General features: G+C 43.9%; 1 protein-coding gene across 6 annotated transcripts in view; it reads right to left on the bottom strand.

Moving 5' to 3' along the window:
* Nucleotides 1-24,919, bottom strand: part of cadpsa (Ca2+-dependent activator protein for secretion a) — a gene marked incomplete at its 5' end in the record, with an annotated part of 133,991 nt that overhangs the window by 6,000 nt on the left and 103,072 nt on the right. For 4 of the 6 annotated variants that reach the window (XM_080773007.1, XM_080773008.1, XM_080773009.1 and 1 more), the window contains 7 exons: nt 13,558-13,665; nt 15,358-15,390; nt 16,110-16,193; nt 16,865-16,939; nt 19,883-20,030; nt 20,308-20,463; nt 24,263-24,404. In XM_080773007.1, coding sequence (XP_080629133.1) covers nt 13,558-13,665; nt 15,358-15,390; nt 16,110-16,193; nt 16,865-16,939; nt 19,883-20,030; nt 20,308-20,463; nt 24,263-24,404 — 746 coding nt within the window. Of the gene's footprint in view, nt 1-13,557; nt 13,666-15,357; nt 15,391-16,109; nt 16,194-16,864; nt 16,940-19,427; nt 19,443-19,882; nt 20,031-20,307; nt 20,464-23,116; nt 23,255-24,262; nt 24,405-24,919 lie in introns of all 6 variants that reach the window. The other 2 variants (XM_080773006.1, XM_080773005.1) reach the window with 2 other exon arrangements.

Genomic DNA, 24,919 nt, shown 5'->3' with positions numbered 1-24,919 from the left:
GCTATACTTGCTTGTAACGGAGTATTTCTATATTGCCGTATTGGTACTTTTTACTTATAGGTAAAACATTTGACTGTTTCTCCCACCACTGCTGGGAAGCAGGGGGCACTTGGCCTCGTTCGAGGTCGCGCTATCCAAAAAATATGTCACGTCTCAACTTCAACCGCCGAGGTAAGGTGACAATACTTCAGGGAAGATCGAGTTAAGACACGAGTCTCCCTAATAGGAAAATTTGAAAGCTAAACGTGAAGCTCGCCAAGCTTGTCAAATGAACAGTGATGGCCCCTCATGCTTTGTTCCTCTCTCGGCAGAGACTAACAAAAGCATCCGTTGGAACAGACGATCCCTCCCCAGCTCTGTGTTTTAGGCTGCGTATAGGGATCAGCAGGGGGTTAGCACTCGGCGACTGCCAAAACAAGCGTAATATGTCTCTGAATACATAATGCCATAACCCGACAGGGATCAAATCTGTGACATTTCTAACGAGTTCCATCTGAAGGAAGGCTCTTGGATGGATTGAATCAGGTTGTGTGTGTGTGTGTGTGTGTGTGTGTGTGTGTGTGTGTGTGTGTGTGTGTGTGTGTGTGTGCGTGCGTGCGTGTGTGTGTGGTTGCATGGTGTTGAACCCCGACCTAAACACAAATGACATGCATGGCCTTCGTTATCGATGTGCACGCACGCACGCACACACACACCTCTGCAGGTCCCCATCCCCCTCGGAGTGAGAGCTGGAAGACAGATCGACCTCCTGCCCCCATCTGACACCCTCCTCACCGCACGTACACACACACACACACACACACACACACACACACACACACACACACACACACACACACACACACACACACACACACACACACACACACACACACACACACTGGCATTCACACCCAAAGCTTCACATGTTTCGGGAAGCCTCAAGGGTGGTTGGGGGGGGGGGGGGGGGCTGGCACCAGGATGATTCTGTGCAAAGTCCACACACCTCTTCACTCATCCCTTGTAGATCTACAAGCTTGCAATGAGTTGCATCGCGACGCATTGTGAGCTTGTAGATCGTCTATTTTCAAATGGCCAAAACGTATAGGGCCGAAGTGGGTACTGTATATGTTTTGTAATAATAATCCTATGTTTAAGTAACTAAAGCTGTCAAATAAATGTAGTGGAGTAAAAGTACAATATTTGGATCTGGAGTAGAAGAAATACAGTATACAGATACCTACAAATTGTACTTCAGTACAGTACTTGAGTAAAGTTTGTTCCTGCACCACTGCTGCCATGCACCTGCCCGGCCCTCTGCGGCCCCTTCCTCCACATGTCAATAATGGATATAGGTTGTGCAGAAGCACACACACCGGTCCCCAAAGCCACACACAAGACTCTCACTGTCCCACCTTCCACGCATGGAGATCAGCATCGTAAACGACATGGTTTGAGTATACTGTTAAGATCCCTCCACACCCATCCAGACACACACACACCATGAGGCAGCCGACAGAATGTATTGTAGACGGAGGTCCTCCTTTTGTGGGGCGGCTCCGGGCCCCGGGCTCAGGGGCCTTTTGTGCCGCCGAGAGCCAGGAATGTTGTAGCTGAGGAGGGGCCCTCCACAGGGGGTACACAGGGATTACAAGGAACCTGGGACTCTGCCTCTTTCTGCCTCTGCTCCACACTCGTGTGTGTGTGTGTGTGTGTGTGTGTGTGTGTGTGTGTGTGTGTGTGTGTGTGTGTGTGTGTGTGTGTGTGTGTGTGTGTGTGCGCGCTCTGCCAACATGAATACGTACATGAGTGAGAGAGCCGTATTGTGTGTGTATATACTGTATAGGCTGTGTTTAACAGAGAAAAGGAAGGGAGATCATGCATGGTTGGTGTCCCTGCTTGTGTTTGCCATCAGCCATCAGTTGACAAACTGTCCTATCAACATGCTAATGGTCTAATCTCTAAACCTCGCACACTATTAAGGCTCCACGTGCCGCACAGGGTGCCCTTTTCACTTGAGCACCTGCTGCCCCTGAAAATGTCTGTGCACGCCACTGCGCACGCACGCACACACACACACACACACACACACACACACACACACACACACACACACACACACACACACACACACACAGTGTATATGCGTGTGTGGTTTCGTCAGGTGCTATCACAGTATAGCACCTGACGGAACCAACGTGTCGAAAGGTCAAGCCGAGAGGAGTCCCACCCCCCACCTCAACCCCGGGTCGGTCCCCAATCTCGAGATGAGAAAAATAAAAAACTAAATAAAATATAAAATAGTGTCGAAAACATTTCTTTTATAAAAAGACGAACGCCCCATTTTCAATCCGACTGATCTTTTTTGAAGTGTATATAATTTTATATAGATTTTTAGGCCAGCAACGTTAATTCATTTTTAATTGTTATACGTTGGCCTTTTTTTAAAGCAATGTTTAGGTAGTGTGCGAATGTGTGCGGATTGCGTGCGTGCACGGCGCGCGCACGCACATACACGTGCGTGCGCGTCAGTGCTGCAGTCCTGCTGAGGCCCAGCTGTGTCTGCAATTAACAGGAGGCATGGAATGGTGATTGTTGCCACGGCGACACTAATGCCAAGTGACAGGCTTTCCTTGTGAAGGAGAGGGAAGGCCGCTGTGTGCCATAATACAGAGCCACACACACACACACACGCGCACGCACACACCACACAGACACAGTATGCACACAGGTAAACGCATGATGAAACAATCCTGTCCATTAAAAGAGGAACTGTACAGACGATCCAATGCACTTCTGGGTAGTGGCAGTCGTTTTGTCACACACACACACACACACACACACACACACACACACACACACACACACACACACACACTAAACCCCAAGGGGCAACTTAGGGGAGGGCCGCAGCGGTGGTGGTGGTGGTGGGGCCGGAGATTTGAGAAGTCTTTAAATCTGACTACAAGACATTATGCGCTTAGGACAAAGGCCGCCGTCTAATCCTACCTGCTCCTGCTTTTCAGGGGCCCAAACGCTGGTCCCATTCTAGTCCTGCTCAGTGCAGAGGGCCCATTGATGACGACACTCAATTACCATAGTAACTCACACTGGAAGGTTATCCCAACCACCATGGGACACCACACACACACACACACACACACACACACACACACACACACACACACACACACACCTTCAAATCCTTCCTCACCTCGTCACCTTAACCTAAAGCAAGACTATAAGCTGATCCCCGGACCAATGGCCTTTCACTCGGGGCTGATGATGCCCCAACGAACGCCCATGGATGTTGTCATCCTCTGAGCACCATATATGCTCTCTCTCTCTCTCTCTCTCTCTCTCTCTCTCTTCTACACATCTCGCAATAGAGGCCGGGTTTGGGGGAGGAGGGGGTGTATATATGGGGCAAAGGCACAGGGAAGCTTCTGAAAGGGCCAGTATTTGAAAGTAAGACGTTTCGGGGCTCAGTGAGCTTTGCGGGGGGCTTTCAAACTGTGTTCCTTGCGCTGCCCCCGGCCCACACAAAGGCATGGCTGACCGCTAGCTGTGCCTGAGCACAGCCGCCCATGCAGACAAAACAGGCCCAGTGTGCGTACTTAGAGCGTTGGCCAGACGGCTGTTAAAGACAGACCACTAGAGGAACGGTCAACGCTATATACAAGCACTGGTTCCCCAAACAGTGGGACGGGGACCCATTTGTGGGTCGTGGACACGTTTTTATGGGTCCCTTCACTTTTTGTTATGTTTTCAAAACACTAAATCTATATTTTTGCATGAATTAAAAGCAAATGTTATGGTTTTATTTTTTCATTTAAATGAAGGGATATAAGAGAAATCGAAGAAATTCCAATACAATTAGAACAAATATTTAAGTTAAGTTGTGAAAATAGCTAATCTACAAGCTCACACCGAGCTTGTAGATCAGCTATTTTCACTATTTGGGTCCCAGGCCCAACTATTTGGGTCTATTTTGGGTCACGGGCTAAAAGGTTTTCGTGTGCCCAAACAGCACAGAATGCTGTTTATCCTGAGTGTGTGTCACATTTTGAGGGGTGCTATAGCCCCTCCTATATGTCCAGCTTTTAGTGAGTGTGTAAACACAAACGTCACAAACATTAAATGCCATTGATAATGAATGGACAATTTTGAGTGTTTGTGTAAACACAAACATTGAAGATGAATGCGAGGACGCAAGTTCAAATTGGCCGGAATGAGATGTTTTATGATGATGTACAGTAGATGATAGATGATAAGAGCTCTCCTCACTTCACATGCAGGGTGTGCCTTTTTACAAAACAGAGCCATCTCCTCCTACTATAGCAGGTGTCAGTTCTGAGAGCCCAGATAGGGAGTGACTTCATTAAAAACCCATTTTGGGGGCGAGAACCCCTTTTGGTGTTATATGTTATAATTTAGCTATTGAAAAATAGCAGATCTACAAGCTCATTATGGCGCGCTACGAGCTTGTAGGTCTGCTATTTTTGAAAAATCGTAAAAATGTGGCGCAAATCTTTGAATATGTATTCTTTCAAAGTGAATGTTTTTAACTCGGGTCTAAAGGGGTTAAAGCACGAGGTTCCAGGGACACACACACACGCGCACGCGAGCGTGTGATAATGACACATCTGCTGGGCCAAGTACAACAATGTGCAAAACACAGCAGCAAGACTTGTGAGCCGCTGTGATATGGGAGAAGGATATCAAATGGAACACAACCACCCTAAAGACTAATCATTGTGTGTATTCCATGCACATACTTCTGCATCGAGTGATCTCGGTATACATATAGAAATTGATTCATTGGAGCATACATTTTGTTTGTTTTTTATTGTATTGTTCCACTTTTTTGCTTTGGCACTGTAAACATATATGTTTTCTCGTGTCAATAAAGCCCTGTGTGTGTGTGCGTGCGTGCGTGTGTGTGCGCGAGCGTGCGTGCGTGTCAGGGGGAGGAACCAACCAGTTGGAATTATGGTCAGCCAGCGAGTCATTGAGTAAACACACAATGAGCAACAGGAGGAGGAAGAGAAAAAAAAAGAGCCAGCGGCTCCGGGGCCCTGAGAAAAGCAAGCCATTCTGCTGACAAAGAGCCGCTTAGAGGTGGATTGAGGGGAAGGAGAAAGAGGGGCTAAAGCACTTCTGGGCTCAGGGGGGGCGCACTACACAGGGGGAGCAGAGACGGAATAAGCTATAGCGAGCTCTCGAGGGTCCCGCCAAGCACCTGAATGGGAGCGCGGGGCGGAGGAGCAGAGGGGGGCATGTGGAAGGTGAATGGCCTGCTTTTCGCGACCAATTTGTTCTCTTTTCACCTCGGTCCCCACTGCCCCGGCACTGACAGATGTACAAAGACGAAGCGGCACTGGGGCCACTTATTCAAGTACACCCGCAAGCAGCTGTCACTTTTGTCGGACAAGTTAATCAAACACATGCCACCATACCTCCCTTTTAGTCGAGAGAGAGGGGGGGAGAGAGAGAGAGAGAGAGAGAGAGAGAGAGAGATAGAGAGAGAGAGGGGGGGGGGGGTGGAAAAGGAGAAAAGAGTTGATGATAGAACTGGAGAGAGAGCTCTGTTCAAACGCTGACAGAGGATTTATCCCTGAAGAAACCAAGCGAAAACAGAATGCTCTGTCTCTGTCTCTCTCTCTCTCTCACTCGCTCATTAATTATAAAGACACTAAGCTGCTTACAGACTTCATTAAACAGAAGTGAAACCTTTTTCGGAGCATGTTTTAAACAGTCATATACACAGTCAGTCATGCACCTCATTCGGTTGGACTTTAATTCATATATATATATATATATATATATATATATATATATATATATATATATATATATATAAAATCCCTGACTGCAACTATTATTTCCATGTTTATTTGTTGTTGTAATCCTTTTAGATTTGATTTACTTTTAACCTAAAGATATTATTGTCTGGCATGAAAAGTATATAAATAAAAAGACAAGACGAGGCATTAATGCAATGGATTTGAGATGCGTATGTGTTTCTACAGGATTAAATGATATTTTCTTTTCCAAAACAATTACAAGCTAATCTGAACGACTGGGCCCGAAAACGAGTCTGGCCATGGATTCATAATGTTTGTCTTTATTATTATTAAAGATAGCGAGAATTGACAGAAATAAATAAAAGGGAGGAGGGAAAGAAAAACGTATGTATGTACTTTAATGTATTTTAAATGGAACATAATGCTCTGAATTGAAATATCTCTACCTTCAATACGTGTATACACTGCTGACTCATGAAGTCACAATGCATGTTTTTACTACTTTACCACGTTGGAATAATTAAAAATGCCTCCACTTATATAATAGAAAGAAACTAAAGAACAGCTCATTTCACAACCCGCTGCCGTTGTTGTTATTGACACATTTCTCTGGTTCTGGCTGAGAGTTACGTTTGCGTGTGTCCAAACTTAAGCTCAGAGTTGATTAAACTGTTCACTTGGTGCAGCAGTAACAGGGATGGAAAGGCAGTGTGTGTGTGTGGGGGGGGGGGGGGAGGGGGTTCATGATCTGAGACAGCAAAGTGGTAAAGCGTCTCGGACAGTCAAGTGGTATGATGGCGTCTCTCTCTCTCTCTCTCTCTCTCTCTCTCTCTCTCTCTCTCTCTCTCTCTCATCAGTCTGCATGGCCTTCTCCTCATCATCACAGTATAAAGCCCTGACTTGACCAAAGCACGACAGCATGAAAAACAACTGTTTCAAATCCATCAATCTCCAATCTCTCAGTGTGGGGTCACAGTGAGAGATGACCCCTGCACTCTCACCCTCCTCCACACATATACTGTAGCCGTCGGTGGCGGAACAAGTGCTCAGATTGCTTCTTATATACTCTTATACTTGCACAAAACAGCAATACGACAAAGTAGAAATACTGTTGAGCGGCCTCTTTAAAAAAGAAAGAAAAGTCTAATATTCTGTACAAAGAAAAATACAAAAAATAGACTTACAGTACAAGGTTAAAAAGCCTTTTTGAAAAAAGCTCAGAATGCGTCTCAATGTGAAATTGTAGATTTCCGAAGCTGAAGAATTTAAAAAAAGGGCGTAACAGTATGTTTTGTAATAATCTAAATCTGCAGAGAAACTAGTAACGTTTTTTTATATAATAGTAGTGGAGTAAAAAGTACAATATTTGCCTCTGTATAAGTAGACAATAAGTATAAAAATGTTAAAAGTAAAATGACCTGATTTATCACCTACTTTTGAAGTATACGGCACTTGAGTAAACGTAGCGAGTTACTTTCCGCCACCACCGGTTGGCGGCGCGGGGAGGCGCGGGCGGCAGCAGCAGCAGCGGTGATTAAAAGGGCTTTAACTTTGGTCACACATAAGTGCAATCTCGCCGAAGGCTTTTGTCAATCTGATAACTACCCCAAGGTCAACGGAAATACTTCAAATCAATCAATGAGCTGCGCTCCTAATCCGCCCACCAGGCAAAGGCAGATTAAGTGTATAATTGACCCATGTAATCCCACGTATCTTCAACCCCAACTCCCCTGGGGGGGGTTGAGGGGGGGGAGGGGGATGGGAGGGGCTGGTTGGCAGCTCCAACGCCGCTGGGCACCACCAGCAATCACCGAACAGAACATCATTATTGCTTTTGTCCTTCTTTCACTCTCCCACTCTCTTCTTCTACCCCCCCACCCCCCCCCCACCCCTTGCTCTCTGGCTGGCACTGGTGGTGCTGGTGGTGGTGGTGGTGGTGGGTGCATCTTGGGGCAGGCAGGAGGCCACTGCGGGGATATCATTGCGGGGCAGGATTTGTCTGAGGCTAAAGAGATGGCTTTTTTTAATCAATGATCTCCACAGGGCTGCTAAGCCCACCCCCCCCCCCCACACACCACCACCCACACCACCACCCCCTCCCATGTCTGTCCGTGGTTAAGCACAGCTGTTTTAATCCGCATCGTCTTTCAAGAACCCAGCGAAGGGGGGTGCATGCAGGGTATAGGGCAGTGGTTTTCAACCCTTTTCATATCCAGGCCCATTACTTATTCAGCAGTTGAGCCACACGGACCACCATTTGACGACATTTAGCCTCTCAGACCCCACACTAAAGAATTCTGTTATTGTTGGATAAGGTTTTGTGTGTGTGTGTGTGTGTGTGTGTGTGTGTGTGTGTGTGTGTGTGTGTGTGTGTGTGTGTGTGTTTACAAACAAGTAAACCAGTGGTTGTAAATAGTCAATTTGTGTATTCCACTGCCAGCTCCAAAGCACAAACAACAGCCATACCATAAAAATCCATCTGCACACGCAGTAAAATCATGAGTTTGAATTTAACCCTGTTTTTATACACTCTGAGAGTTAAATGAGCTCAAAGGATTTGACTGTGTACAGATGGATGAGCGTTCTATGTAGCATTAATCATTCTGGCTGAATATTGTGCGCACACACGTGCATGCGCACACACACACACACACACACATGTGCAGACACACACACACACGCGCACACACACACACACACACACACACACACACACACACACACACACACACACACACACACACACACACACACACACACTATAGGCTACCTGTCTTAGACAACAATTTTCACAAAAATAAAAGGATAATGCTAAAGAGATCATTTTTTTGATTGGATTGTGGCTAAAACGGCATAAAATAAATCCGATTTGAAACTCGTGAAAAATAACACTTGGCGAGGAGAAAAACAGCCAGCAGAAGCACAGCAGAGTCAAGAGCCCATCCTGTGCTCCTACAGTATACCTATCCTGGGCACGTTATAATAGGTGGACGCGTTCAGATAAAACAGGCAAAAATGTAGCAATAGATGCCGATTTTGTGAGCTTGAAGACTGGCAACTGGCACCTATACGGACATCTGCAATTCCAAACTGGCCCCCGTAAAATCTGAATCCCCCCCCCCACTGCCCCCCCTCACTGTATATGTTTCTTTTCCCTTTTTGCTTCCATTATGATGAATTCCTGTTCTGTTCTTTGACTATATAGAAGTGTCTATTTGTATACGTCTCTAAATGTTTTGATGAATTGAACACGGTGGACCCTCTTGTAAACGAGTGTAGCGCTTAATTGGGTCGTCGTCCACTCACAGTTAACAGTCTTTGTATTGAGTTTGTGCTTGCAAATGTACTGTAATTCTGCAAACTGTTAATAAATATTTCAATCAATCAATGGTGTAGAGGTATAGTAATAGACCCCTGCAGGGTGACCCCACTCGATGTGATTCCGGATAAATTCATAACCTCAATCTAAAACACCATCGGTCTTAGATAGATGTGGTACAGAAACAGGTCAACTATCAGTGGAACGTTTTCCCCAACATGGCCCCCTCCCATCCAGGAAATCTATGCCACAACATGGGTATTAGTCACGCGCATTAACATGACTAAGACAGCGATTCATGTCTTAAGACGCCATTGTTTCTTTAACATTAGCGTTAGCTCACATATGGGCTGTCTGGGTGTCACAATAGACACATTTATCAGCGGCATAATCTCCTTATACCGTGCCTGATATGAGAACGCAGGTCCTATAGGGAGAAAATGAATCTATGTCATAGCAACCAATTAACTGCAAATGAACCTTGTATCTCACATCCCCCGGGCCACGTCCCACCCAGACGTCACTCCATTGTAATGCCAAACCCTTCACCGAATTGTCCTCTATGTGGCACATGGGATTATGCTGGGCTTTGGGATTACTTTGAGCAATAAGCAACGTAGCTATATTCCTTATGACGTTTGGAAATCCAGCAGTGGTGGAAAGCAACCAAATACATTTTACTTAAATACTGTACTTATTTGTGTACAATTTTGAGGTATTTGTAATAGTGTTTCTAATATCAAATACTTTTACAAAACATATACATCCAACAGCGTCAGCCCTTTCGGGCAGTTAAAAATAGCCGATCTACAAGCTCACTGTCGATCGGCTATTTAATTATTATTATTTTTTAAACTTAACCCATTCTGACCTGAGATCAGATTCATACGAGGTTTCCACTGGACACACACTGGTCTGATAAACCCATTCTGACCTGAGATCAGATTCTAAAAATGTCAGTCGTTCTTCGAATTTTTCAAAAATAGCAGACCTACAAGCTCGTATCGCGCCACTCGGTGGCGCGATATGAGCTTGTAGATCTGCTATTTTTCAATAGCTAAAGCATAACATGATGCTAACACCAAAATGGGTGCCCGGTCAGAATGGGTTAAGACGTGACATTGTGCATAAAGAGTACTTTCACTTTTGGTAGTTTAATTTGGTGTTAGCATTATGCTATGCTTTAGCTATTGAAAAATGGCAGATCTACAAGCTCATAGCGCGCCACCGAGTGGCGCGCTACGAGCTTGTAGGTCTGCTATATTTTCTTTTTAATCGAAGAACGACTGAAATAGAAACATAGCTTTTTCAGAAAACTGTCAGGATGTAGAAGACATTTTTTGAAATCTGATCTCAGGTCAGAATGGGTTAAGTACATTTTGATGCCAATACTTTTGTACTTCAACTCAAAATTTTAAATGTTGCCAACAAAACCTAAATATCAGCCGTCTGCCATGTTCCGTAGTGCTGGCGTCCCGGTGTCACCTCTCAAAGCTACAAAGCACACATAACTTTATGTGATTTATGCTCTATTCTTAGTTTATCCACCACCTATGACCTACTTATTATATCCAGTCACAGTGCAGGGTTCATTCAATTCTATTCAGTTGTTACAAAGTAACACAGAAGTGTAATCGTTTTTACAATCAGCCATAATACAACCTGCAGATCTTCAGTTCCAAATTACAACCCGTTTGACTGGTTTCATGGTAATCTGGTCACCGAGCGTAACAGCTGTGCTCCTGCGAGTCACCAAAACATAATGAAAATATGATGTGCTCAGACATCCAACGGTTTACAATGTAAACCAATCATGTCAACTTCACGTGATTATTGTTATTGTACTTTTTTTTGCTCCTCAACTATTTGCAATGACATTTTGTTTTGATATATAATAATTAGGATTTTGTCATGCTTAATAATAGGTTGCGTTGCAGCCTCAGCGTGGTGTGTGCATGGAGGTGAGCGGTGGTAGTGTGTCATGCTTAATAATAGGTTGCGTTGCAGCCTCAGGGTGGTGTGTGCATGGAGGTGAGCGGTGGTCGTGTGTCTTCCAGGAGAAACGGCCCTGCTAGGAGATTCACAGAGGGACATTATTTGATGTGGAAATCTTCACCACCTATACTTCCCCAAACATGCTAAAACAGACTCCAGGTGCGAGATAAGTTCCATTTTTTTGTTAAATGATGAATATGCCAGCCAGAAACATTTCAAGGAATGGAAAGAAAATCGAAGAGACGCTCGAGAGAGAGAGAGAAAGGACGACCTTAAGGGGGTGGCGAGCACTAAAGGCTAAATACATGCTCCTTTCCGAGGTCGGGGGTTCAGAAAGGCTTCCCGAACTATAGTTCAGAGTGTCGGGACATCTGGAGGTGTACGAGTTCTGGGAGAAAAAAAAAACGTTCTGAGATCGCCCATCATCAGCATGCTTTCTGAATGACCTCAGTTTTTGACGTCTGAAAGGAGCATGTACTGGCCCTTAGCCGCAAAATGAGAGAGAGAAAATATTTTTAACAAAGTGAATTGTTCAGAAAGATAAATGGCATGCAACACAGGCCTCGCCTCCATGCTTCGTGAGCGACCGAGGACCGACTGCTAATCATGCTGCTAGCAGGTAGCAGCAGTGAAGTGTGACAGTGCTTAGACAGATAAAGACGAGAGAGGGGGGAGAGTGTGTGAGAGAGAGAGAGAGAGAGAGAGAGAGAGAGAGAGGAGGAGAAAGGGTGTGAAGAAAAGCACATCAGAGCAGAGTTCCACAGTGCAGCCAGAGACACTCAGTGGGGGGGGCCACTAGTGGCGCCAGAGGCAGAGCAGATAGGGAGAGACAGGAGCAGCGGTCTGGAGCGCGCTCAGCACAGCAGACAGCGAGCGAGCGCTCTGCTTGAAGATGGCGGTGGCGAGGAGAAGGAGAAGGGACATATCATGGCAAAACAGTGGGTCAAGATGCAGTGACAGACACAAACATCCAGCAGAGAGGAAGGAGAGGACACCTCCTCCCCGTGTGGCTCTCTGTCAGGGCAGCCGGATGCAGCATGGGCCTCACAGCCAGACAGACAGACAGACGTGTCAACATCCACTTGTGCACACACATACGCATATACAGTACACACAGTACACACACACGCACGCACGCACACAGCATCCCCAAAAGCACACGAGACACGAGTGCCTTATACTCACAGTCACACACACAATCAGAGAGCTTGGCTTGCAGAGGGAGGGCAATAATAAAGTGACAGTCGGTAACATGGCGATTTCAGAGGATTACGTGACCTGGATCAAGACACCGGTGATTAATTCCTTAAGACAGTGTTCGTGCTGTCTCTCTCTCTCTCTCTCTGAAACACTGGATATTACTCTCTGCTTGTCCTTATCCTCTTAAGCCCTCATTAGAATGTGTGTTAGTTCGGGGGGGGGGGGGGGGGGGGGGCTCCTTGGTCTTTGGTTAAGATTTGCATGACACACAAAATCTGTACATTAAGAACCTACCATCTATCGACCAAGAAGCTACCATTTCAACATAATAAGTCAATATCAATGTAAGTAATTACAGTTTGAATCACCATTAACCATTATATATAGGCTAAATGAACTACTATAGGCTACCAGCTACTGGACTATATGCTGAAGAGTAACATACATTTATATCTTATGCTGTAGGTATGGGTTGTCCCGATCCGATCATGTGATCGGAAAACGGCGCCGATCACGTAATTCTTTCGGATCGGGAACATAAAAACCCTGATCGGCACCATCCCCTAATTGTACGGTTAACACCATCAGTTCCTGAAAGTAAACGGATGCATAACCTTGTTGGTGCATGTGTGTCACTGGTAGAGGCTGGGAATGTGACACTATAGGGCCATGTTTTAAAGTTAGAGCTCCTTCTTAACTCGACTGTTTGCTGAGTCACAAACAAGAGAACGCCGCCTGAGATAATCACTCGTTCAAGCCTCGTCCACATTCCAAACAAACACGACGGGACAAAAGACACATGAACACAAAGTAGCACATGGTGTCCAAACAGGAAGACCGCAGCGAGACAACGAGGTGAAAGGAGAGACCTGCGAGGCAGCTGTGCGGAGGGTTTTAGAGAGCTCAAAGAAGCAGCAAAGTGAAGGGAGCTGAGAAATGTGACTTATCCCACAAGCAGTTCTTGTTTTATCACATTTTAGGAAGGGCCAATCCTCCGGCTTCATTCAATGGGAGGCTCAGCAGTGAGGCTTATAGTCAGCTCACAGTGTGTCGCAATGCGTCGCATTGCGACACACTGTGAGCTTGTACATCGGCTATGTTCAAATGGCCGAAATGTATCTATAGGGCTGAAGTGGTTAATGTATCAAAATGAAGGAAGACGCCATCTCACTGTCTCTTTGGTGACGCTGCATAAGCTTCCTCTCACTGCTGAGCATCCCTACAATGAATGGAGGACGCGCCGTTAGGTTTACTTACATCAAATAACCTCTCTACGTACACCTCCTCATTGACCTTGTCCCGCAGCATGTCCTGGGAGTGGCGAACGAAGGTCACATAACCGTCTGCCACGTCCATCCCCGGTTTCTGCAAACGTCATGGAGGAAGACAAAAGTATGTCAAAAAGAGAGGCACTGCCGCTAACATAACACGATACAAACTTGACGGACACAAAATGTACATGCGCAAATGTCACGCAATTGTGAAAGGGTGCGAGCGATTGCGATAGTCAATTATTATGAACATTCAAGAGGCGTTACTAAACTGTCAGTTTTATAATTTGCAGCTGGATGAAAGGTTATGCGGTTATCTCAGTATTTCATTTGCCAGGGCATGAAGACCTAAGGCTACATGCAGGCTTTCTTTTTCAGTAGACTTTCTGTCACAGAGATTTTCACTTGACCACAAACCAAGTGACACAAACTTGGCAAGTGCAAACTGAACACGAACAGAGGTGTTGGATTTGGAAGGCTAGCACTCTGCTGGATTTGAAAGGGAAGGGAAGACTGTCAGGACCATTTTAACATCTTTACATATCCTTTCCCCCCCCGTTAGTATTCTTTGCAGTCTTTTGGCACGTGTCTCACTGGTACATACAAGCTCATCTCGTATTTGTTTTTCATTGTTTCATTGTTGTTTCATAGTACGTTCTACATGGTACTTGCTTGGTAACCTTCTTGGTATCACCTCCATAGAGGTCCTCAGGGCATGTCTTTCTACGTACATGCCCTGGCTGAAGAAGGCCATAAAGGCAGAAACATGTTGTCTTTTTATTGTTCTGTATCTGGCCATCTCCTTTTTTCCTCTACATCAAACCGCTTCAAAGAAAATAGCTTATCTGCCAAGCTTGTAGATCTACTATATTTGCAGAATATTTGCCTATAAATGTTCACCTAATATGACATGCCCAGAATAGGGGGGGGGGGGGGGGGTGTACAATTAGAGTACAATTAACATCAGCTGGGCAGAGTATCCCATGTAATGGCAGATTCTCTGACACGCCATTTATATAAGAAGTTGATGTTGATGGGACAAACGTGTTGGCAGCAAAGTACTCCGATGTTATTATATGAAGTATAATAATTTAAAGTGTTATTTGAAGTGAAATTCAACGCACTCACTGCTTTTGTTATTATTTAAGTAATATATATTGTAATATTCAACCCACGGTGTCAGATTTATTTCGCGCAAGTTGAAGTGAAGTCAATAATTGCAGATTATATACCCTTGAATCTTCGTGAAATTTGCAATAGCCATCTTGAATTCTTCAATGAAATGAAACTGTTAATGATCTATTTAGCTATATAATCTGTTGTTGATCAATCGATAACTGCTTGTATTATTGTTTGCTTGTCTGCTTGTTAAAGTAGGGAGTTGAACAAAGCTCTCGTTCTCAAAAAGTTGGTTGATATATCTTTCATTCTATATGAATGCAAATTTTATCAACATTGACATTTTATTTCCATGCAGGTTTGGGAGTGGACAAAAAAGGAGAACACCTTTGCCACCTTGATATCTAACTTTGAAAGCCCAAACAGCAATATTGAGGCATTTCTACAGTGTAAATCGTATCAAATGTGGCCTAGTGCATATCAAAATGGGGCTCCTTGAAATTTTAATCTGATCCAACAAAGGTAGAGCAACTGACACACACACACACACACACACACACACACACACACATACACACACACACACACACACACACACACACACACACACACACACACACACACACACACACACACACACACAGAGACAAAGGTAACTCTCACTTACAGGTACGTCCACGTACTTTGAGGCAGCTTTCACCTTGAGTTAGAGAAGATTGGGTGAAAAAGAAAAGAGTTAGGTCTTCAGTTGCAGGCGCCACTTTTCACAACAAAGGCTACACAGTGAGAGTAAGCCTGCTCTACTACTGTACATCCTGCTGACCTGAAATGGCACAGCAGAGCCTCACGTGGAGCTGACTAAAACGTAAAAAGTGCACTCACGTATTAACTCGCTATTTGTATTTGTAGTAGGGCTGTCGCGATTACAAATTTAAGTAACTGTAACACAAATTTAATTGTGTTTTTAGCTTACAACACGTCACTTTTGTGACGTGTTGCAAGCTTGTAGATCCGCAATTTCGGCCAAAATAAATATGGTCATTTTTCAACATGGAAACAATTATTATAATTATCTCAAATAATTGCGATTAGGCGATTATGTAATAACCGACAGGCCGTATTGCTGAGGGAGACGGAGCTAATCTGAATGGACGACAGTCGACAGACTCGACACTAAAGACAGACGACACTAAAGAGAGACAGAACGTCTTACTGTGAAGGACAGGAAGGAGGAGAACAGTGTGAGAGAGACAGAGCGTCTTACTGTGAAGGACAGGAAGGAGGAGAACAGTGTGAGAGAGACAGAGCGTCTTACTGTGAAGGACAGGAAGGAGGAGAACAGTGTGAGAGAGACAGAGTGTCTTAATGTGAAGGACAGGAAGAAGGAGAACAGTGTGAGAGAGACAGAGAGCGTCTTACTGTGAAGGACAGGAAGGAGGAGAACAGCGTGCCCTCGTCGTATCTGGACAGCTTGGCCAGGACACTCTCTAGGATGACAACAAACTGACCAGAGGTGGACAACATGAGAAAGGCAGCATCCTCAACGCGAGTCCTCATTCAGTTCCAAAGGTATCCTTTGGTCAAACCACACATTGAATCAATGGAGCTGAAGTGGTTCATTCATAATGTATTTTTGTATAATGTATTTTTGTCCCAACATGTATCTTTTGGGACTTGAGCTGAAAAGTCGAATCATACATAACTAAATACGTACTTAACATAGAAAGGTAGGGGGGTTTTCTAAAGGGCCACTTCACCCCTTTTGCAACCAGATCTTATTTTAATGATGTTTGGGAGACAAACTGTAATATGTGTTTTTAGATATTTTAGTATTTTAAAGTGCCAGTGATGTCATGGACACTGCATGGTCTCACTTCCTTCCTGGACTACAATTCTCATAATGCTTTGGTGCACTGTTCCTCCTTGTGGATAGGGGGAGGGTTGTCTTACTGAGAACAACATGTAGTCCAGGAAGTAAGTGAGACCAGTGCCCATGACATCATGGAGCCCATGGACACTACTAAAACATCTAAAAACACATAATCCACATAAAAAACCCCAGGAACGTGCAGTCTCCCAAACATCATAAGATCTGGTTGCAAAAGGGGGCCCTTTAACTGCAAGCATGCAAATCTTCAATAAACATCTCAGAGGAGTTTTTTTTAATGTTTTACCTTTGCTACAAGTAGGGTTATCATCTCTTTGACCGTCTCTTCAATGAGATTGTCAATCTGCGAATGGTACTGTCTCTGGAAATACAAACAGGTAAGTACAGTAAGTAAGTAAGTAAGTAAGTAAAGAGTTATTCATTGTGGGCCCAGGCGGTGGCGTAACCGTCTGGGCACCCGACTGGTAATCCAGTCGCAGTGTGCCGCGGGTTCGACTCCCGAGCCCGACACGGCCTTTACTGCATGTCTTCCCCCATCTCTCTCCCGTTTCCTGTCAGCCTACTGTCTGTCCCTTCAAAAAACCAATAAAAGGCGTAAGCCGCAAAAAAATATCTTAAAAAAAAAAAAAAAAGTTATTCATTGTGAACCAATAAATCTGGCCACATAGACACAGCAGGAACCATGGAACCCGGCCGTCAGGTTTGTGTTAACATATACATTTTGAAGCCGTTAGAGCCTTTAGATTCCTGCCCATATACCAAATATACGGTAGTGATGCACCACTGTACCTTGTATGAAAATCTCAACCCACCATCTCCCACCTCAAGAAGACAGCAGCACTGGCTGCAGTTCATCTTTAAATGCATTCACTTCAATTATCCACAGTATTTGAAACAGCTTATGATACCATGCACTTCTTCACATCAACTTAGACACAACTTCACCTGTTCACGTTTTCACTAATCATCATTATAACAGATCCGTGACGCAATGATCCATGTGTACTGTTTTGTTTTCGTATGTATTGTTTTGTTTTGTTTTGTCTTGTTTTGTCTGGTTGAATTGTCTGTAAAAATATATTTTTGTCTTTATGTATGAAGTGTATTTCGTAATTTGCGGACCCCCTTCAAATGAGATGGTTCATTTCAAAGGATTGTTCCTAAAGACAGCTTCAAGCAGTGTGTCCGGGTAGCTCAATCAGTAGAGCTCTTGCCTTTGGACCACAAGTTTATGGGTTCGATCCCGGGCAACCGCCAACTCAGCGAATGAGTAGCACGGCTTGGCGCAGCATAACACACGCATGGAAAAAGCTCTCTCTGTGTGACGTGCTGGTTCACAGCATGCTGGCATGGCGCTGTCCGTCACCGTGGTGCTGAAACCCTCACCAATCACCCATGCATGTAAACTAGATCAACATGTCTCATTTTAATGTCCAGTGCAGGTCAAAGTGAGTACGGTTTCAGATTCTCTCACGTACACAATTGCAAAGGTTAAGAAGGGAAAAAAAATATTTGACGAATTAATTCCTGCTGAGCACAACTTGGCTAGGAACACATACTAAAGGCGGTGTGTGTGTGTGTGTGTGTGTGTGTGTGTGTGTGTGTGTGTGTGTGTGTGTGTGTGTGTGTGTGTGTGTGCGTGCGTGAGTGCGTTGACATCAAAGGCTATGCGTAGCGGCATCAAGCTCGTATTAGATACAGTATAACAGGAATAAGATAATAGGAATGAGTATTAGGGTCTTCTATAGATAACAGGAATGAGTATTAGGGTCTTCTATGGATAACAGGAATGAGTATTAGGGTCTTCTATGGATAACAGGAATGAGTATTAGGGTCTTCTATAGATAACAGGAATGAGTATTGGGGTCTTCTATGTCATTTGAACGTTAGGAAATGGGAGGTTAGGAAGTGAACAGGCAACCACACGTTGGTTAAATGCAAATTAGTTTGAAATAATTATATTCCCTCAAAAGGCTGAAATGCTAGTTGCTGCTGCATGCCTTAGACTGCCAACATACAGACAGCTAGCAAGAAAGCACAGTCTATCAGTGGTTTTCAACCAGTGGTCCTTGAGAGGGCTCCGGGTGGTCCCCATGCAGCTAAATGATGGAACCAAATGGACCCTTATTAGATCGTTTGCCTTAAATTAAACCAAATGGACCCCGATCTCAGGAGTTCAGTTATTGTCAAACATCTGCATTAGTTAATTTACAAGAAGTTTACACAAATAGAAGAATTGTTATTTTGCCTGTTATATCTCTTAATGGTACCAACATCAATACAGCATGGAATTGTGGACAAAATCGTTATCCAACAATGACAAAATATTCTTTAGTTTTGTGTCTGAGAGGCTGAATCTCATCAAACGGTGGTCCGTGGCTCAAATGCTGAATAAATAATAATAGACCTTGATATGAAAAGGGTTGAAAACCACTGCTTTAAATGCTTTCAAGTAATTAATTCTGTTTGATTAAATGGCTTTTAGTCTCAACGTTCCGCAAATTGATAGTCTTGGGAGATCTTGCTAATGGGCTAGTCTGTTGTAAGCTTTAATAAGTGAAATACTAAGCTGTATTCCATTAGTTTCACTCAGGCATGTAGCACCAACAGCAAAGCGAAGGAAGGACTACATGGGCTAATTAATTAAACTTTGGTAATTGGTATCAATCTCAAGACAGCAAATATGTGAACTCACACTTCTACTCCACATAATATTCAAACTAATCTACACATATGCTACTGAAATCCAAACAATTCCAGTTCAGGGAGCAGGGGAGGAATAAATGCACACTAATTATACATATGGGACAGGGGGGTGAGATTTCAATAGAATTGTTAGCCACACTTACCCAGTCTCTAACAAACTTTCACAAGACAGTGAAAAAAATAAAAAGAATCAAAGCAACAAAAAGATAAAAGATAGAGACATGATAATGATATAGACATTGAAATACTGAAGAGACCCAAGAGGCAACAAGAGAAGAAAGAAAGAAAGAAAGAAAATGACTGCTAATCGAATAGTTATCAGAAGAACTCTTGAGGAAACAATAGGAGAAAACACAGTATTTTAACATTTAGAAGATAGCAACTATGACCCGTCTGTGTCAGCATCTTCAAAGTATACCATAAATAAATCAAATATGTAATACTACGAAATAAAACGTCAGACTTAAAATGGAGTGGTTATGTGACTGTGTTGGCAGCCCAGTGTGTCACTGTGGATAGCAAGTGTCTTAACTAACTACGCACGTCGCCGGTGAAAGGAGGCAGACGGACGGACATGGTGTGGAAGGATGTGTCGTACCTCCTGACCCAGTTCCATGGCACAGAGCTTGGCAGACTGAGCCTTGGCGTCCACCATGACGTTGAACATGGTGCAGATGGACTGCGGCACGCGGAAGTCCGTCGCACGGCTACTCTTCTGAAGCTTGGCCTCGAACGCCAGCCGCGTGCTGCAGACCAGGAGACGGGATGAAGGCGCCAAGGGGGACATGAGTCAGGTAAAGGCAATGGTGGAAAAGGCACTCACATTTGACCCATTTTGAAATAAAAATGTCTTCTACATCCCGACAGTTTTCTGAAAAAGCCATGTTTCTATGTCAGTCGTTCTTCGATTCTTCAAAAATCGTGAAAATATTTATTTCAGAAAACTGGAGGATTTTGAGGTCAGGCCTATAAATGGGTTTAAACATCCAGTGTGAGTATCAGCGTCAGTGTGTAGTGTCCTACCGTTTGACACAGGACTCGATCATGTCACTGGACATCAGTTTGAGTCGCGTCTCCAGGTGTTTTCCAAACTCCTCCTCGGGCCAGTGGAGGTCTCGGATGAAGGTTTGGAGAGCGTCCAGCTTCCAGAACAGGTCCTCCGACGTCCCCGAGCCATTACTGGAGGGGGCCAGAGTGCAACGGTCAGATTCACATCAGAAGACATTAAGAGTCCCAAACGAGGGAGGAATCAGGGTTGAGACAATGAGGAATGAGTATTATAGGTCTGAGGATTGAATATTAGGGATTGTTAGTATTAGCCACTTTCTGAACGACCAAAAAGAAAAGAAAAAAAAAAACCCATCGAAGTCAGTGGTTCTGAATGTTTTTATTTTATTTCAAGGAACCCCATAACTCTCACAAATGGAAGTTAGAACCAAATGGTTATATAGGGGTCCATTTGTACACTCTCAGAGTTACAGACCTGTACCTTCAGTTATCCTGATGGTCCTGGACCTTGGATCCCACTTTGAGAACCAGCTGTTCTAAATGATTTACAGCATTCAGCTTCATTGACCTCAGCTTGTTATGGTTATGGTTAAACCATGAATTATGGCTTGGAAATGTGTTATTATGTTAGTCAGTCCAAGGTAAATAAGCAAGCACAGGCCCATGCATGCTCTATATTGACATTTAATAAACTCTGGGACATGCACAACAACAGGACTCTTAAGGGACTCGGATATTGTTTCACTGCAATCAGCAATTCAATGTTTGTTTGTGTGTGTGTGTGTGTGTGTGTGTGTGTGTTTGTGTGTGTGTGTGTGTGTGTGTGTGTGTGTGTGTGTGTCTGTGTGTGTGTGTGTGTGTGTGTGTGTGTGTGTGTGTGTGTGAGATTAGATACAGAGATGATAATGTATGTATAGAAAGAAATAATTGGGCATTCAAGGAGCAAACTAAGAGATTAAACTCATTTAGTGACATAGGAAGTGTGCTTAAAAGTATGTCTTATTAAAAAAAGAAGAAGGGAATAAGAAGGAACAGATAGAGAAGGAACAACAGGCCGATGGTTAATCTAATTTCATCTCAATAAACTGTCACTGTGAGCCGCGCTCACGTGTGGAAGATGCTTAAGTTGGGTTAATACTGTGTGGGGTGGATTACTTACTAAGTAGTCTGTACCCCATTCCCCATTGACTCATCAAGTCTCATACAGCCCAATAGGAGCTACCGTTACCCCACCTTCTACAGCCACAGTCCAGGGAACTGGTTCTCAATGTGCGGACTTGGGAGCCCCAGGGGTCCTTGAGTGGTTCCCAGCTAAATCTGTAGTTGATATAGTTAGGAATAACGGATAATAGCTTCCTGTCACAACTCTTGCGAGGAGGCATAGTTACAGACTCCCAGTAGCATTCAAAGATTTTGGAAAAAATTGCCTGGCTTGAGAGACCAGGGTGTCAAGAGATAGAAATCATATCAAACCGGCAGTCCTTGAAAATAAATAGGTTGAGAACGTGAGAGTCACTGGTTCAGGGGGACACCGACATCAGGCCCCTCCACGCCAGAATCACCGAACCCCAGGCCCAATCTGCCCCTTTCACAGACTACTAGTGACTCATTGGAGGGAGGGCAGGGTAAGGAGGGTGCATGGAAAGATACAAATTCATAACATAGGCCTACAGTAAAGGTCAATATGAGAAAATGAAGATTTGATGTCAGATCGTTACTACGTCAATATGAACTTTCGATCGCGATCTCAGTTCATGAGAAATTTATTTGGTTTGTATTTGTCCTTTTCGAAATACTTTCAGAGTTATGAATTTACAACTTTCCACTCAAAACACGTGCAGAAAGAGAAAAATGGACGGTTGTTACAAGGCCCTCCATTTTCCACCAAACTGCCTATACCTAGTCTATCCACACGCGACACGCCCCATGCTGTCGTGTTGGCATGAACATGGTTTCAGGTAGTGTTGATTTCGTTAACTAATAATAATCCGCCAAAATACATTTTAGTCGACTATATCAACTGTAGATAGTCGACAAAAATCTTATGATATTTTATGTTTTTGACTAAAAACACTAAAACATTCCAGGTGACTAAAATATGACTAAATCTAAATTAATATTATCCAAAAGATGACCAAAATATAAATCGAAATTTGCTGTCAAAAACAACACTAGTTTCAGATTGGTGCACAGGAAGGAAAGCCCGGATAACACCAAAGAGTGACAGAGTTTGGCTCACGAACAGGATCACCTGAACTTGGGAAACGTCGTTCCAAATTAAACGGGGTCTAAAACGTTGCCACCGGCATTCTCTCTTTGACGGGGGAACTGAATTAATTACAAAAGTGGAATGTGACAGTGTAATTGCAGCCCTCATCGTGTTTTTACCCTGACAAATGGGTAGATACACCATATTGGCTGCTTAAAACACAAGGTCCCAGGCAAGGGAGTTGGAATCCTGAGCTGTCACAACAGGGTGGCAATTCAGGGAAGGTACGGTTTTGACGCCTTTTTTTACCCTGTTGCTAGTGCAGGCAATGTTTCACTTAACGTTTGGAATGTGGGATGTACGTATAAAGTGTCAACAGGGTGCGCACAGGGTAGTGTTTAATTACCATGCCTAAACATAACTCGATTATGACTTTTGCACTCACTCACAACCTATATGCTTGCTTACACAACTATAACAAACCTCTCAAAGGAGAGGTTCCTACTCAGTACAGACCAGGGTGTTACTTTAGGATCACAGTACAGTAGGTACTGTACCATGTTCATGCCAAGGACATGTAGCGCATGTCTCAGGCTCTGCAAGATCAATACACACTCTGAGTCATAAATAGCAGACATCCAGTTGGGCGCAGAGAAGCTGGGCATTTGTGGAAAGTTAACACTTGGCACTGCTAGAATTGCAGGTACTTTGGGCATTTGGAGGTTGACAATTTGCAGATTACTTGATATGCTCCTGTGGAGAGGAAACAGAAAAATGGCAAAAAGACAAAAGTAACACACACGGATTGGAAGAAGCAATGTGGCCAGAGGCCCCGCCGAACTAAAACAAATGGCACTTTTCGACTATGAAGGTTAACTCAAAACCATCTGTAGCTTTCAAGTTATGGGATTTTTCTTTGTTTGTTTATGACGCGCTGTTAGCTTGTGGGTTCCCAGAACTCAGGGTTACCGCTACCTCCTGAGAAGGGACCAAATTAAGTCCAGAGAACCTTATCTGAAACTGAGCCGTAGCGTATGGAAACACATCCAGAACCTACCTAACATACGTTAGATGGCGCGGCACAGTTCACTTGGTTCTTGTAGTCGAAAAGAGCCATCAATTGCAAAATATTAGTTAACAGAATTTGTAACCTCAGCTAAATTAAGATTAATTCAATGAAGTGAATAGATCAACTCAGGTGGTGAAAATTTGATTGTCCTGACAGATCCTCTTTAACTGCGGGGAAATTACCGTGAATGAGCATGTCAGCTCTGTGGGCCTATATAGCTGAACATTTGGCAAATGATTTGTCTATCACCGTTTTTGCAGGAGAACTAGTTGTATGAAGAAGTACAGTACAAACATGCAATTATTGGTTAAAACAGGATGTGGTCCCTTCCAGGTGTGCTGATAAATTATGTCCTGTCCAGACAATTCTGTGTAATTATTTAAAAAAAGTTTAAAAGTTTTTTTCTTCTTATCTATAACTTTTATATTTGTACATTTTTGCCCTTTATCACTCCCAATTCCTCGATTGTAATTTATTTTCAGCACACGTATGTTGTCGAATGCATTGCATTCATTAACAACACTGAAGTGAGATTAATTGCTCGGTGTAGTTAGAGAATAAATAAATCTCGAATGAATACATGAATCATCATTGTGTAAAGAAATCATGTGACTTTGCACTTGAGAGGGACTCCAAATGAAGAAGACGTGTAAAAACACTGTTTGGGAAACGGTCAGAAAACGTGCACTCACTTGACCGGCTCCCAGGATTCCCTCTCGAAGCCCCGGTGGATGGACTGAGCGATGGAGGACTCCATCAGGTCCACGTAGCGAACCACCAAGGGAGCGTACAGGTCCTGGAGGTGCTTATGGAACTTCCCGTTGCACAGGTTATCTGAGAGCACAAACAGCGACACAGCGCAACACAGGACATGATGATCTCAGTGTTAATAAATGAAGTTATAGTAACGGTCCAATTGTTTAGCAATGCATGTTAACGTCCAATAGTAAATATAGTCTGCATTTCTATAGTTCCCTTATCCAAAGTGAGTTGCAATGTGTGTTGCATTCGCAGTTTGAACGCACGCGTGCACCAATAAACACTTACACACGCACTAGCACTCAGTGGGAGCATTTGGGGGTTCAGTGTCAATTGCTTAAGAACACATGCCACATGACCACTTAGCCAGATATTATCCAGCTTATTACATGGCTACCTAACATAAATTTATACAAAACACAACAAAAAAAGTATTCCATAAGTTCGCGCTGGCTGCGTCTGCCCAGGTGCAGGGCTGGAGCAGTGAGCACTGTCGGAAAACAAGGAAGTGAGTTGATAAAAATAGAACCCATTTTCGGGTATACTAGTTGTCTATTTCTCGCTCAAATGTTTTCAAAAACATTTTTGAG

The sequence above is a fragment of the Protomyctophum bolini genome (assembly GCF_963924005.1).
Source record: "Protomyctophum bolini genome assembly, chromosome: 2".
Taxonomy (NCBI): Eukaryota; Metazoa; Chordata; class Actinopteri; order Myctophiformes; family Myctophidae; genus Protomyctophum; species Protomyctophum bolini.
The sequence above is the reverse complement of the archived record's forward strand: the minus strand, read 5'-3'. Positions and strand labels throughout refer to the sequence as shown.